Genomic DNA, 14,661 nt, shown 5'->3' with positions numbered 1-14,661 from the left:
TTGGGGAAGGAACAGAGGAGAGCAGGAGAGGGATTCTTCCCTTCCTCTGCTTAGCCCTGCAGAAAATCTCACCTGAAATAACATCTGCATCCTGCCCAGGAAATATGACTTCAAAGCAGATAAATCAAACAAAACCTGAACATTTCCAGGTCAATTCTTGCATTAACATGGAAACTTTCCATTAGGAAGTTGCAGTAACTAATGGGGTTGTAATTCAACTGGTTTGGCTTCACGTTCCCTGTTGGCCTTGTTTCTTCCTAAGCCACTGCGGTGCTTCCTGGGAGGCTGTCCCTCCAGAGAATTTGAGTTAGAGAGGTCAAAGGGAACATGAGTCCTGAGAACTAACTGTAGCTACTCTGAGAGTGTGCAGAAATATTTCCAGCTCTGCACCTCCCCCTTTAATGCCTTTGTTTATATTCCTGTCTTTTAGGAAAAGACAGGCAGGAGAAAAATGCTATTTCTGCCAAAACCCCAATAAATTCCTGCATAAAGTAGGAATTTGTCCTGATTATTTTAGCCAAAACCCTTTGTTCAAGAAGAAAAACAGGAGAGGGGGGCAACTTCCACCTAATCCAAGGTGATGATGGGAAGATACTGTGCTTGAGATAAGATCGAAGATAAAGTGTGCACGGGTTTGGGTGCAAGCCTTGGATGTGACCTCCATTGGGCTACGGAAGCAGGTGGTGTGAGGGCTGAAGACTGCTAGAATAGCTTTCTGTTATTGTTTATTATCCTCCACAAAGCTGTGTTGTAATGAAAAGCAGAAAATGGTGCCTACTGGTGTCAGGTGTCTCATTTTGATTGCCTTCCATTGTACGGACTTGGGCTAGCACTGTGGGGGGAAAAGACAGGTCCTCAAAGAAAGGTTCACAAGGGGCACTGTGTCCTTGGAGAGGTCACCTGAATTAGCAGCATCAGACCTTCTTCTCTGTTTCTACATTTCTGTTATGACCTCTGTTTTCAACTAATTTCTCTGCTGCTTAGTTTTTCCAGAGAAATTACTATTTCTTAAGAGCTCTGGGGGACTGAAATTGTTGACTGTAGCAGTCATGGGGAAAACCAGAAATGCAGAGCTCTGTGTTCTTAATAGTTACTTCATTACTTTTGTTTTTCAGAACAATGATCTCCTCTGGACAGATTTCCATCAGAAGCTGGTGGATCAGGCACTTCTGACCATGGATACGTACCTTGGCCAATTTCCAGATATTAAAGTAAGATTCTCTTTAAACTTTTTGATCTAGATAGTCACAGCAGATGAAACCTCATACGAATCAATTTCTTGCATCCCCATCTTATTTAGGAGGATGTGCGTGCTGTGCTGCTGCAAGCTCTCCTTTTAGAGCAGCCAAAATCTTTGCAGCTCTGGGTCATGTGAAAATGTTATGTTCTCCTTTTGGGCTTGAAATGAGAGTGAAAAATCCAGGGGACAGATGCTGAAGAGAAAACTTAAGTGTGAAACAGGAGGATCCATAAAATGTCCTATTACATCACAGTGCAGGGGGACAGTGTTAGCACTAACTCACAAGCTCGCAGTCTCTCTTTTCAGTCCTTTGTTTTTTTTTAACTTCCTTGTAAGCACAAAGCATTGAGGAAGCAGTAAATGGCAAATGTGCTTTATAGGTAAATGCTGGTATGGAAGGCAGATTTCTGTGTGTTCCCTGAAGTCCTGCTGTGCATATAACCAGGTTTTTGCAGAGAAGGGGGAATGCTGGATAGGTGTCTTTTTGGGGGAAACTACATCTGAGGGCCTGGGTTTGAATTATGTCCTCTCCCTTCCCACACAGTTATCTCCTCTCCATTCATTTTGAGAAGGTTATGCAGGAAATGTCTTTGCCATATGGAAGTGCTAGTAATGATATCACCATATGGGAAGTATCAGCTTGGCTTCTTCCCAGTGAAAACAACCCTTTCCCTACGACATGTCTTTTAAAACATTTGTCAATATTTGTTGCTTGAGGAGGATCGTGCTGTATCAAAGGGGTGCAGGTCACAGGCTTGTAGAACGAGCCTTGAGCAGCAGTGTCCTTGACTCCTGGGGCTCCTTGGTTTTGCTTTGTTTTTCCAACCTCTTCTGTCCCTAGAAGTCTGAAATGGGGAAGGGTAAAGAGGCTTGCTGTTGCTTTCCACCTGCTCAAGGTGGCAGAGCTGGTCGCTCCCTGTAGTGTGATGCCATGTACCTTGGTTAGCAGCGCAGAGGCTTGTGCACGTTGTCTACCTGAACTTTAGTAAAGCCTTTGACAGCGTCTCCCACAGCATTCTCCTGGAGAAACTGGTGGCTCGTGGCTTAGACGGGTTTACTCTTCGCTGGGTGAGGAACTGGCTGGATGGCTGAGCCCAGAGAGTTGTGGTGAATGGCGTTAAATCTGGCTGGCGGCCGGTCACGAGTGGTGTTCCCCAGGGCTCGGTTCTGGGACCAGTCTTCTTCAATATCTTTATAGATGATCTGGATGAGGGAATTGAGTGCTCCCTCAGTAAGTTTTCAGATGACACCAAGTTGGGTGGGAGTGTTGATCTGCTGGAGGGTAGGAGGGCTCTGCAGAGGGATCTGGACAGGCTGGATCGATGGGCAGAGGCCAACTGTATGAGGTTTAATAAGGCCAAGTGCCGGGTCCTGCACTTGGGTCACAACAACCCCATGCAATGCTACAGGCTTGGGAAGGAGTGGCTGGAGAGCAGCCCGGCGGAAAGGGACCTGGGGGTGCTGGTTGACAGCCGGCTGAATATGAGCCGGCAGTGTGCCCAGGTGGCCAAGAAGGCCAACAGCGTCCTGGCCTGTATCAGGAATAGTGTGGCCAGCAGGAGTAGGGAAGTGATTGTGCCCCTGGACTCGGCACTGGTGAGGCCGCAGCTTGAATCCTGTGTTCAGTTTTGGGCCCCTCACTACAAGAAGGATGTTGAGGTGCTGGAGCGTGTCCAGAGAAGGGCAACGAAGCTGGTGAGGGGTCTGGAGCACAAGTCTTATGAGGAGCGGCTGAGGGAACTGGGGTTGTTTAGTCTGGAGAAGAGGAGGCTGAGGAGAGACCTTATCGCTCTCTACAACTACCTGAAAGGGGGTTGTGGCGATGAGGGTGTTGGTCTCTTCTCCCAAGTAACTAGTGATAGGACAAGAGGAAATGGCCTCAAGTTGCGCCAGGGGAGGTTTAGATTGGATATTAGGAAAAATTTCTTCACTGAGAGGGTTGTCAGGCATTGGAACAGGCTGCCCAGGGAGGTGGTGGAGTCGCCATCCCTGGAAGTGTTCAAAAAACGTGTGGATGTGGCGCTTCAGGACATGGTTTAGGGGACATGGTGGTTCTGGATTAATGGTTGGACTTGATGATCTTAAAGGTCCTTTCCAACCTAGTGATTCTGTGATTCTGTGATTCCTAAGCAGAAGGTTTTGTTTCAGGCTCACTATAGATTCAGACTTCTGCACTGCTTCAGTCCAAATCACATTTTACCAGCCTTGTCAGCTGTGCACTGAGTCACCTTGGAGCATCACATTTCTTCATGCTTCATGTCTTTGGAATTTCTTAATTTTGCTGGGGTCCCACTGAGGTTTTATGGTGGGATTTTAAAAGGAGCACAATATTGGGACCAACCAAATTCCACCAAAACTCAAGGTGTTAGGCACTGAGCTCCCATGGATCCTTGCTGTCTTCCAAATGGACCACTAAGGTGTTTAGTACTAATGTCCCCTTCTCTGTCTTCAAATGATGCTCTAGAAAATGGGAAGTTAAAGCAGTTTTATGCACAATTTAAGTCATGCTTTAAAGAGAGCACTATTCACCTCCTGCTTCCCTTCCTAAAATGAGTGAGAATTTGGCATTCTGTTGGTTCTTACAATAAGATACGGATATATTTCACAGAGTTGGCCATTTGTTTAAAATGGACTTTCAGTGGTATAAGTTTAAAAAAGTCAGTATGTTTTTATTGGTGATTCAGCTGAATGCATCATCCTCCTTACCTCAGAGCAGTGAGGAGTGCTTAAATCAAGTCTGGTTTCTTTGACTGGTAGAAACTCATTACTGTTGTTGAAGGTTGCTATAGTTGTGCAAAAGTGTAGTTTGGCTTCATGTAAGGACTTGGAGTTCTTGAGGGTGGCAGGCAAACCCCCCCCCCCAGTCTTATGTAATTTACAGAATATTTCCATTGTTTTTGGTTGTTGTGGTAATAGTTTTCTCATTCATGTTTTCCACAAAAGCAAATTTTCTCCTTTTCCTGGAATTCTGGCATTTCTGTGATAACGAAAGATGATTTATGGAGAGAAGTTGATTTTAATTTAGTTGTGTAAAGGCCTGTTTTTTGTTAAATTGTTAATTCAAACGTGTGATGAGTTAGATCATGCATGCATTATTTTTTGTTAAATTCTAACATATTCTGAAATCCCCTTCACTTGAGGGGCTGGAAAAATTCCCTTGAATTTTTTGGACTTCCAACGGGATCCACAGAAGGAATGTAAAAACATAGCATTGCTTTAGTAAGGAATTTTTATAAGTTAAAGGTAATAATTTTTAACTGTTGGGTGGGGAGGGGTGAACAAAGCCTCTCTGTCTTCTCTAACTTGAAAACCAGAAATGCAAAAAGTACTTTATCCTTTCTTCGCAGGTCAGTATCTATAGCTTCTTGCAGTAGGACTCTTGCATAATCTGTAATATTTCCGGGTGAGTTTTTGGTTGAGGTTGCAGAGTACACAATAAGAGTACAGGTCTCTGCAGCAAGCCCAGAGAAGAAAAACCATAACCCAAGTTCTGAAGAGCTGTGGAATTGGCTGTTTTCTGTCTTGCACTGAAACTGGTGCCCTGTTTCTACTAGGTTTAAAACCAAATATTGGTAAGGGGTGGGGGCTAAAGTGTTTTGTTGTGGTTTGTTTTTTCAAGAAGGCTTAAATTAAGACGGATTCATCACAAAACAGTAAACTGTTAGAGTTTGGCTTTTACCATCAGATAGTGGTGGCTAGCTGCAGCTATCCTAGAGTGATCAAGGAAGCTACCCTGCAGCCTTCCAGGACTGGGCTAAGTTCCACTGCTGCCATCACAGGCAATTGTGTGGGCAGTGGTTACTCCAGGAGGACTTGCAGTGTGTCTATACCTTGAAGCATTTCCATCTACTCTAGTAGTAATGTGAAGCTGGGGATTAGAAGATTGGGGGCTGGAAAAAAAAAAGTGATCTTGTTGAGAGGTGAGTGACATTGAATCAAACTCCCTGGTGGGGTGGCAGGGAAACCTAGAAGTGACTGTTTGCCATGTGACAGTGGGCAAAACTCCAGCTATCTCTACCAGACTGACCTAGGGGAAAAATCCCGTATCTTAAAACACATGGCGAGACTATGGATTTATCTGGTGTGTGTGCAAGATGCATTAGCTAGCATCTCAGAGATTGTCATGCTGCTGGAAGCCCCCTCTGACATCCTGTCTCCATGCCTGGCTGGCAATGTGATGTCAAGAAGGTATCTTCTAGTGACCTTGACTGTGAGGTGGCTCAGCTTCTTCGTGATTCCTCTCTATTTCAAAGCACTCGGCTCACTCTAAATTTGTGTGTGTGTGTGGCTGAGACCCTGCAGATCTGCCATGACTCAGAGAGCTGCACCAGCATTTGCTGAAAGTGCAGAGGAACATGTGTAGGAGAGGAGCGAACTGGTCCCAGCTGGTCTGGCAGAAAGATCAGCCCTGAGTGTGGTTTCGCAGCTTATCTGCAGGATCCTAGAGAGAGGAGACTGCATTTCCTTGCCAAGTGCAGGGGGGGTGGGGATTTTGCTTTTGCAAGTAAATCCCAATGCTGATTCTTAATCTTACACTTTCAATTTTCCTGAGTGCTGTGGTTAATTTAGAAACCTTCCTGGCTCCTTGCCATACCTTTTTCTTCCAGTTCTCCAGCCTGTCTCTAGACTGCTGATTACTGACACTGGACTGGGTTCTCCAAGCTGGGATGGTGCTAAGGTCAGGTTGGGAAGACTTGTGCTCCAACCCAGATAGTCTGGGGTATTTGTACAGAGCGTGGGGGTGAGGGTCTAAGGGGGATGGATGGTTCTTAATCCCGTTTGCCTGAGCTTGCCAATGTGAATCTCTGCTGGGGGAGAGAGCCAGAGGCACCTCGGATCATAGAATCATAGACTAGTTTGGGTTGGCAGGGACAGAAACACCTCCCTTGACCTGCTAGCCACACTTCTTTTGACGCAGCCGAAGAGGCGTAATGGAGGATCAGGCCACAGGCCTGACTGTATATTCTGGATTCTCACCCATGGACCTGTCAGGACTCCATTCCTGAACACGAGTCTGGTACACAGTTGGCTTCCTCCTCATGTTTGTTACTGCTTCAGTATGTCTTGCCTATTAGTGGCACAGTGCTACAGGTTTTCCCTCGCACTTCTCTTGCGTAGTAGCTAGTTACAATGGACCACTGCCTGTGGCTGAGGTCACTTCTGTCTGGACCTCCTGTTGCAGGGTCCAAAATGCAGTCGTAGGCATAGCCTGAGCATATGGATGAGTGCTTTTGCTGTGCTGGCAACAGAAATGCCTTCTTTTGCTGAACTTAATCTTTGAGCTTGCACATGAACTAGGGCTGTGGAGCTGGTTAGTTTGAGTCTGGCTGCAGCCCTCAGGAGGCCCTGAAAATGATGAAGCAGGTGCCCGTAGGATGCAGGCACATGGGGAGGCTTAGGAAGCACCGGAGCTACAGTACTGAAAACATTAATGTCATTCAGAGGTAGGGCCTGTTGTTGGTTGGATCCCTTTGCTTTCCCTGGCTGGGTCTGCACTCCTGAGGAGAATGGTGGTTGTCACAGGTGGCTCCCAGGACCACTTCTCTGGGCAGCCTTTGTGGTATTGGGTGAAGAGGAGTGGGGTTTTCCTTGAGAGGCTTTGGGGTTTTGTCTGCAGGGGAAGATTGTCACAACTTTTTTCTCCATCTTTCTTAGTCTCGTATAGCGAAGCGAGGAAGGAAGCTTGTGGATTATGACAGTGCCAGACACCATTTTGAAGCCCTGCAAACTGCAAAGAAGAAGGACGAAACCAAAATTGCAAAGGTAAAGCAAACAGAAGGATGTGCAGTGATCCTTTCATTTCATGAGGTGTGCTTTTGCCTACTGAGCAGTTTTTAAGTGCACCTCTACCTCTTTGCGTCTGTTTTGTTCAGAGAGGTGTTATGAGCTGGTGAAGCTTCACTAGGTATTTCCTTCTCATTTGTTTAGTTCTAGAAAGTAGGATGGTCTCCTTTGTGTTTGTTCAGACTCACCATCAGTGAGAATCTCTTAGCGGCCAAGACCTAGGTGTGCATTTCCTCAGATGCTGCAGGACCAGTAACCTCTGTCAGGAAAGCCCCTGTGCCTCTGGGAGATGCAAAGCCTTGCAGTGCCCCAGCAAAATTTGCCAGTTTGTCTGCTGCTTGGGGGCTCTGTCTCCCCATCTTACAGCAGTGATGTGAGTAAGTGTTTGAGTGTTGCTTGAGATTGGTTGTGTTTGAAGTCCTCTGAAATTCTAAGATGGAGACCCTTAGGAGTGTGAATTACAAATTCATTGGTGGAAAGGCACCCTATGCACACCTGATGACTGTGTTCTGTTGTCTATTGGTCACAATTACTGGACAATATGTATGGCTGAAAGCAGGAAAACAAGAGTTTTTTCCCTCAGGGTGTGGTTTCTTTCATGCCTGTGAACAGCTTGATCTAGGATTAATCCCAAAGCATGCCCAACATGCTAATGCAGGATTTAAAAAAAAAAAAAAAAAGTTTAGATTTTCTTTTAAATGTAGTGAAGAAAGGTGGTAGTGCTAACCTTGTTCTAAAGGAGGTGCATGGTTCAAATACCTGACCAGAAAATAAGCTGTGGATTACTCCTGTACCCCGAGTGGACTTGAACCCACATGTTCCACTCCACAGGACAGGTCTTGACACAACAGAATAGCCCAGGTTGGGGAAACATCTTTAATTCTCTTGAATGTGAGCCATGACACATCAGGACTCTTCAGACTAGAAGCAGTGTAGGAAAGAAAGAGCGTGGATCTATCTGTATCTCTTAACCAGGCTGAGAGGGGTTGTCATCGTTGCTTAGAGTTATTTCTGGTAGAGGAAAATATGGGCTATGTGAGAGACACTAGTGTTTCACTTGTATGGAAGAAATAAAGATGCATCTCTCCCCCAAACGAAAGATCTGCATTTAATGGCCAACTGACAGTACTTTCATTTTTAAGATGCAAGTCATCTGCTCACCCAGTGCATGCACTGTGATTAACCTTGACAGACAAAGGGGAGAGAGATTGATGGCTCAGGTGTCCTTGCATTGTTTGTGTGACAAAACAACTCTTGGTTCTGTATGCAAGGCATGAGGCCCAGCTGGTTGTGCCTTCTGTTCAAAGCAGTACTTCACTGTGTTTGGAGGTAAGAGCAGAATTTCCCTGGAGTGTGGTGGTATTATTGGTGCGTGCCTGTGGGATCTTTGCTGCAGTGGAAATCGTTTTTGTAAGAATTCATCTACTCAGGCTGGTACCTGATGTTCTGCACCAAAGAGGCTGGCCGCCTTTGTCAGTGCTGCACTTGCTTATGCTGCCCCAAATGCTCGTGTAAGGCATTATTAACAAGGGCTTGTTTGTTGCTCTTTTGTTAAAGTATGAAGAACAGTGCAGTTTGAAGAGTGAAATGTTGCAATTTAGGAGTTCACAGAATCACTAAGGTTGGAAAGGACCTTCAAGATCATCAAGTCCAACCATTAATCCAGAACCACCATGTCCCCTAAACCATGTCCTGAAGTGCCACAACCACACGTTTTTTGAACACTTCCAGAGATGGCGACTCCACCACCTCCCTGGGCAGCCTGTTCCAATGCTTGACCACCCTCTCGGTGAAGAAATTTTTCCTAATATCCAATCTAAACCTCCCCTGGCGCAACTTGAGGCCATTTCCTCTCGTCCTATCACTGGTTACTTGGGAGAAGAGACCAATACCCTCGTTGCCACAGCCCCCTTTCAGGTAGTTGTAGAGAGTGATAAGGTCTCCCCTCAGCCTCCTCTTCTCCAGACTGAACAACCCCAGTTCCCTCAGCCGCTCCTCATAAGACTTGTGCTCCAGACCCCTCACCAGCTTCATTGCCCTTCTCTGGACACGCTCCAGCACCTCAACATCCTTCTTGTAGTGAGGGGCCCAAAACTGAACACAGGATTCAAGCTGCGGCCTCACCAGTGCCGAGTCCAGGGGCACAATCACTTCCCTACTCCTGCTGGCCACACTATTGCTGATACAGGCCAGGATGCTGCTTGGCCTTCTTGGCCACCTGGGCACACTGCCGGCTCATGTTCAGCCGGCTGTCAACCAGCACCACCAGGTCCTTTTCCCCGGGCAGCTCTCCAGCCACTCCTCCCCAAGCCTGTAGCATTGCATGGGGTTGTTGTGACCCAAGTGCAGGACCCAGCACTTGGTCTTATTAAACCTCATACAGTTGGCCTCTGCCCATCAATCCAGCCTGTCCAGATCCCTCTGCAGAGCCCTCCTACCCTCCAGCAGATCAACACTCCCACCCAGCTTGGTGTCATCTGCAAACTTACTGAGGGAGCACTCAATCCCCTCATTCAGATCATCAATAAAGATATCGAGCAAGACCGGCCCCAGAACCGAGCCCTGGGGAACACCGCTTGTGACTGGCCGCCAGCCGGATTTAACGCCGTTCACCACAACTCTCTGGGCTCGGCCATCCAGCCAGTTCCTCAACCAGTGAAGAGTAAACCCGTCCAAGCCATGAGCCGCCAGTTTCTCCAGCAGAATGCTGTGGGAGATGCTGTCAAAGGCTCCTCTAAAGTCCAGGTAGACAACAGCCACAGCCTTTCCCTCATCCACTAGGTGGGTCACCTGGTCATAGAAGGAGATCAGGTTGGTCAAGCAGGACCTGCCTTTCATGAACCCATGCTGGCTGGTGCTCTGTTCCTGATTCAGCCTATGTAGGTGTTTCTTAGGACTTGATCAGACTCTTCTCATTAGCCAAAATGTGCTCTGGATCAGATCTTTCCACCCTCTGCTTTAGGCCATAAGCTCATGCATGGGATAATATGTGACACATCGCACTGTCCTCGTCCTGTAAAGGTGGGAGCAGTGAGTCCCTGAAAGTTAGGTATGTATGCTCTTCCCAAATGGGCATGTTTCACAGCCCAGCCTGGGATCCCACACTTGCAGTCACACAGCTCTGCAGGGCTGTGGGCAGCAGCCGGGGCTCGGTGTGCACGAGGCTGATGTAGGAAGTCTACCTCTCCATTCCTGTGACTGCGATTTTGCTCGTATGACCTTTGAAGTAGGGTTGTTCCAGTGTAGAGTACTTTGGAATATGATGACAGGCCCCTAGGAAAGAGAAATCTTGTTTATGACACAGCATACAAATGGGAACTGACTCAACTCATGTTTCGTGGTATAGTAACACAAACAGCAATGTGAATACTTTTTGGAACTATATGGTCTTTTTTTTTTTTCTTCTCTTATGTATGGATGTTCTTTTCCCACTCAGGACTCCTGCCACTTATTGCTAAACTCACAACCCACCATTAAAATAAAGCACTGTGGTCTTTCAGTTGTTGCATGCAAATAATTACGGTGGTTAATTAATCCTGACCTCTCTTTAAGGAGTTGTCACTTCACAGCCATGACTTGGAGTAGGGTTGTCTGTGCTAGGTCACTAACAACTGTATCTGTTGCTCTTTGCAGCTGCCTGGCTGGTCTGCAGTATCCCAGCCCACACTGGAGTATTAATTACTGCTAAACTTGGCATGCTTCAAAGGATTCATAACTGTTCGGTCCTGGGATATTTGTTCTTTCTCTTGCCTTGGTGATACTGGTTTGGCCCAACCTCTAAATACACTCTGTTGTGATTTTAATTTTTTTTTTATCCTAAAAGATGTATGTTTGTGTCTGTCTTGTTCTCTGTTTATTTTTTTCTCTTTTCACTCAAACATGCTCCCTCCCCCCAGCCTGTTTCGCTGCTTGAGAAAGCCGCGCCTCAGTGGTGTCAAGGGAAGCTACAAGCTCACCTCGTTGCACAAACTAATCTGCTCCGAAATCAGGTGACTGCTGATCTACCTGGCTCTAACCCTGCATGCGCTATTTTGGGCTCTAGATCGTACCATGCAACTAATCTCTAGGCAACGTTCACTCTAGTCCCCTCTGATTAAGTGTGTCCTTGATATTCCTGAGCCACAGTGGACACGTGGAAGTTGCTGACCAATGAATGAATTTGTGCCTGCCCTATTGATTTCTAATCAGGTGTTTTAATACTGGACTATTGTTTTCTCCTCCTTAAATGAAATGTCGATGAAGAAAGTCTATGGAATAATGCCAAGGCAGAGGATGATGTAGTCTAGTTCCTTCTATTATTCCTTTCTTTTTCTTTTAAAAGAAGCAGTCAATTTTTATTTCTGCTGTTTCAAAAAAAAAAAAAATTGGAAAAATTGGCTTCTGCATTTCTGTTGTTGAGTAAAGCCAGAAAAAACCCCACCTTGCTTCAAAAGCAATTTCTATGGCTGCGGAGTTAAGTTCTAACACTATCCCGTGGTAAAACCCAAGTTTACAAAATGGGCGCTGTCTTGGCCCTTGTGGTCTAAATGAACTGTTTCCAGGTGTACAGCGGTTCAGTCTGCATAGCAGAAGACGTGGGCCCAGGCCAGGGAAGTTGTGCCCCATGTAATATATTTGAACAGCTCCGGGTTGAGGTCATGGTTGCATCATGAGGCAGAACTTGGCCAAACATTTTGGTTGTAGCATCTTGAGGGACATGAGAGCAGCTCAGAGAAACTGCAGGGACTAAGAATTTCAATCCTGCTTGCATGGAAGTGTGGCTTCGTGATGAAATTTCCCTTGCTATTTATCTTGGAGCTCCTTAAGGGATAAGAGGGAGCTGACAGAAAATGGTCAGTGAGAGCAAAATGCTTTCAATGGGCAAGGGATAGTAAATCATTACCGAGCCTGGGAGAATGCCAGTTACCTGCTCACACGTTCCTGGTGAGCTCATCTGTTCTCATTCAGATGCTCCTATGTTTTCACATTCCTTGTCAGTGAATGAATTGCAGTTCAGAAACACTAAATTGTTCTCACCTTATAAAGCACCTGGGTTTTCACAGTCAGTTTATGACTGCAGATCAGGGAAAAAGACTAGATTACCACATCAATAAAGCCTGGGGAAAGAACAGCTGTTAGCAGTCCTGCTTAAGATGCATAGCAAAGGGAAGAAACATGTATTCATTCTTGATGGAAGAGAAAAGGACATTTGGCAGGCTTCCAGGGGCTTTTCCTGTGCCTCTGCCGTGCTGGGAACAATCTGCGTGGTTGTGGTTCTTGACTGGTCTGTTTGGCTGGTGGTGTTTCTGGAGGACTAGAAAGCAGGTACGGGAAGTTTCTCAAGCCACAAATAAATAAATCAGCTCTTGGGCATCTTTCCTCTTCTCAGGCTGGCTGGGAGTAATACCACCACCCACAGATTGCCTAGAACAACAGCACGTTTGGTTCTCCCTCATCCATTGCGCTCTGATCTTAGACAGGCTACCGAGAGTCCGATAATTTCACTGTACTGGGTGACTTTGCCCTAAAGTAGGTGACAAGGGGGTATGCAGTCTTTCCACCGCTGTGTTGTGGGGGTGCAAGCAGGGTGTGTCACTCCTAAGTGACATTAATATTTTCAGTCACCCCAGATATTTTCAAATCAACTTAAGTCCTCCTTTAAGGTTTCCTCATAAATTCGTGAACTAAATAATACTATTGCCAACCTTAACTTGCTGTTTCTACTTGTGTGAGTCTTTGGTGTTTTGTTTGCTTTGGGTTTTTTTTGTTTGTTTGGGGTTTTTTTAATTTTTATTTTGATTTGGGACCAACAAAAAAAATCTCAGTAAAGAAGATTGTGTTCTTGAACCTGTAGGTTTTCCAGATTTTCTGCATAAACATGAGCAGGCAGGGAAAAAAAAAAAAGACTTCAGCTTTTATATTTGCATGACTTGAAGACTAAAGGTGTTACTGACAATCCTAAATCTCAGTAAGCTCTTGACAAAAGCAGAAAGGCTGATGACACTGCATTTATTGAAGAGCGTAAGAATGTTAAGCCTAAAAGAAAAACGTCCTTCCCCTTACCAGCAGCTGTATTGCTGTCTCTTCTTGCCTCATAATTTTACAACCCCCAAGCAAAAATGGGGTCAGCAAGACCTATTATTTCTACTGTAAAACCAAGTCCCTTCCCTCCAGTGTGCAAACTGCTGTCTTTTTAGGCCTTTAGCAGATACTAACAGAAACAATACAGTGGGGGTTGTCTGTAAAGTCTCTGGGGAGGTTGCTCTTGCATGTTCTCAGTTACAAATTTTGGTGACGGTGCTTTTTGAAACAAAAGGGAAAATGACTTAGAACAGCAAATTCTTGCCCTTTTGCTAAGCTCCCCTGAAATGCTGAATGCAGACTAAAAAGCACCATCCTTGGTGCTGCAAGTGATAACAGAATGATACCTCTGTAGGAGAAAGCCAGAAAGTTGAGTCCTGGGCTGTGCTGCCCTTATGAGAGGCAGGTCTGGAGGGAGCCTGGTGGAGGCTTGGGTCTGGGATGAGATGCCTAGGTCTCCTCTCTACCCTTGCCTCATGGAGGTCTAAACTATTTACTGTGCAGTGTGTAATTAGCACAGTTCACAGCATAGTGTTATGAAGAGAAATGGTCACCAAATTGCCTGAAAGTACCAGGCTGGATTTTGCCAGGCACTCATGAGTGCTAGCTTGCATAATGGTAGGAAACATAATGGAGAGTAACCACCCCACTGTCACAGCTGAACTGGTTGTGCTTGGCACTCTGAGCCTTGGGTGGGGGGAAGGTCAGGAAAGCATTTGTGTTGTCCAGCTCCTGCTCAAACCTTTTCCCCCTTTCAGGCAGGGAGAGGAGAAGAAGAATTTTCTGAGATCGCATTTTGTGGACCAAGGCATTACGTCCTTCTGCCTCAGTTCTCTGTCAGGTTGGCAAGGATGACAGCTGAAATAGAAATTGCACAGATACGGTAGCAATGGGCTCTGCCGCTGAAACCTATGCCTTTCCTCCTTTCCCCACCGTACTGCGTGAGCTGGCTTTTCTTCCAGCAGGGTGTCATGGTTTAGCCCCAGCCGGCAACTAAGCACCACGCAGCCGCTCGCTCACTCCGCCTCCCCCGGTGGGATGGGGGAGAAAATTGGGTAAAAAACCTTGTGGGTTGAGATAAAAACAGTTTAATAGGACAGCAAGAGAGAAGGAAACAACAATGATAACAACAATAATAATACCGACAAAGGAATGTACAAGAACAAGTGACGCCCAATACAGCAATTGCTCAACACCCCGTGATCGACAGCCTGTCCCCGAGCAGCGATTCCTGCCCCCCGGCCAACTCCCGTTTATGTACTGGGCATGACGTCGTATGGTAGGGAATATCCCTTTGGCCAGCCTGGGTCAGCTGTCCTGGCCGTGTCCCCTCTCATATTCCCGGGCACCCCCAGCCTTCTTGCTGGTAGGCCAGCATGAGAAGCTGGACCAGCACAAGTCCTTGACTCAAAACATCAGCACGTTATCAACATTTTCTCATCCCAAATCCAAAACATAGCCTCATGCTAGCTTCTGTGAAGAAAACCAACTCTGCCCCGGCTGAAACCAGGACACAGGGCTCATGCCCAAGCTGATGTCCATCTTCAGCTCCAGCTGGAAGCAGTCATGGCTATCCA

General features: G+C 46.3%; 1 protein-coding gene across 5 annotated transcripts in view; it reads left to right on the top strand.

Moving 5' to 3' along the window:
- The window catches only part of BIN1 (bridging integrator 1), a gene marked incomplete at both ends in the record, with an annotated part of 99,310 nt that overhangs the window by 51,710 nt on the left and 32,939 nt on the right, over positions 1 to 14,661 (top strand). For 4 of the 5 annotated variants that reach the window (XM_082001604.1, XM_082001602.1, XM_082001601.1 and 1 more), the window contains 2 exons: positions 1,116 to 1,211; positions 6,896 to 7,003. In XM_082001604.1, the coding sequence (XP_081857730.1) occupies positions 1,116 to 1,211; positions 6,896 to 7,003 (204 nt within the window). Of the gene's footprint in view, positions 1 to 1,115; positions 1,212 to 6,895; positions 7,004 to 10,920; positions 11,014 to 14,661 lie in introns of all 5 variants that reach the window. The other variant, XM_082001600.1, reaches the window with a different exon arrangement.

Source organism: Phaethon aethereus (genome assembly GCF_964289735.1).
Source record: "Phaethon aethereus genome assembly, chromosome: 6".
Classification (NCBI taxonomy): domain Eukaryota; kingdom Metazoa; phylum Chordata; class Aves; order Phaethontiformes; family Phaethontidae; genus Phaethon; species Phaethon aethereus.
This window is presented reverse-complemented; position numbering and strand designations above follow the sequence as displayed.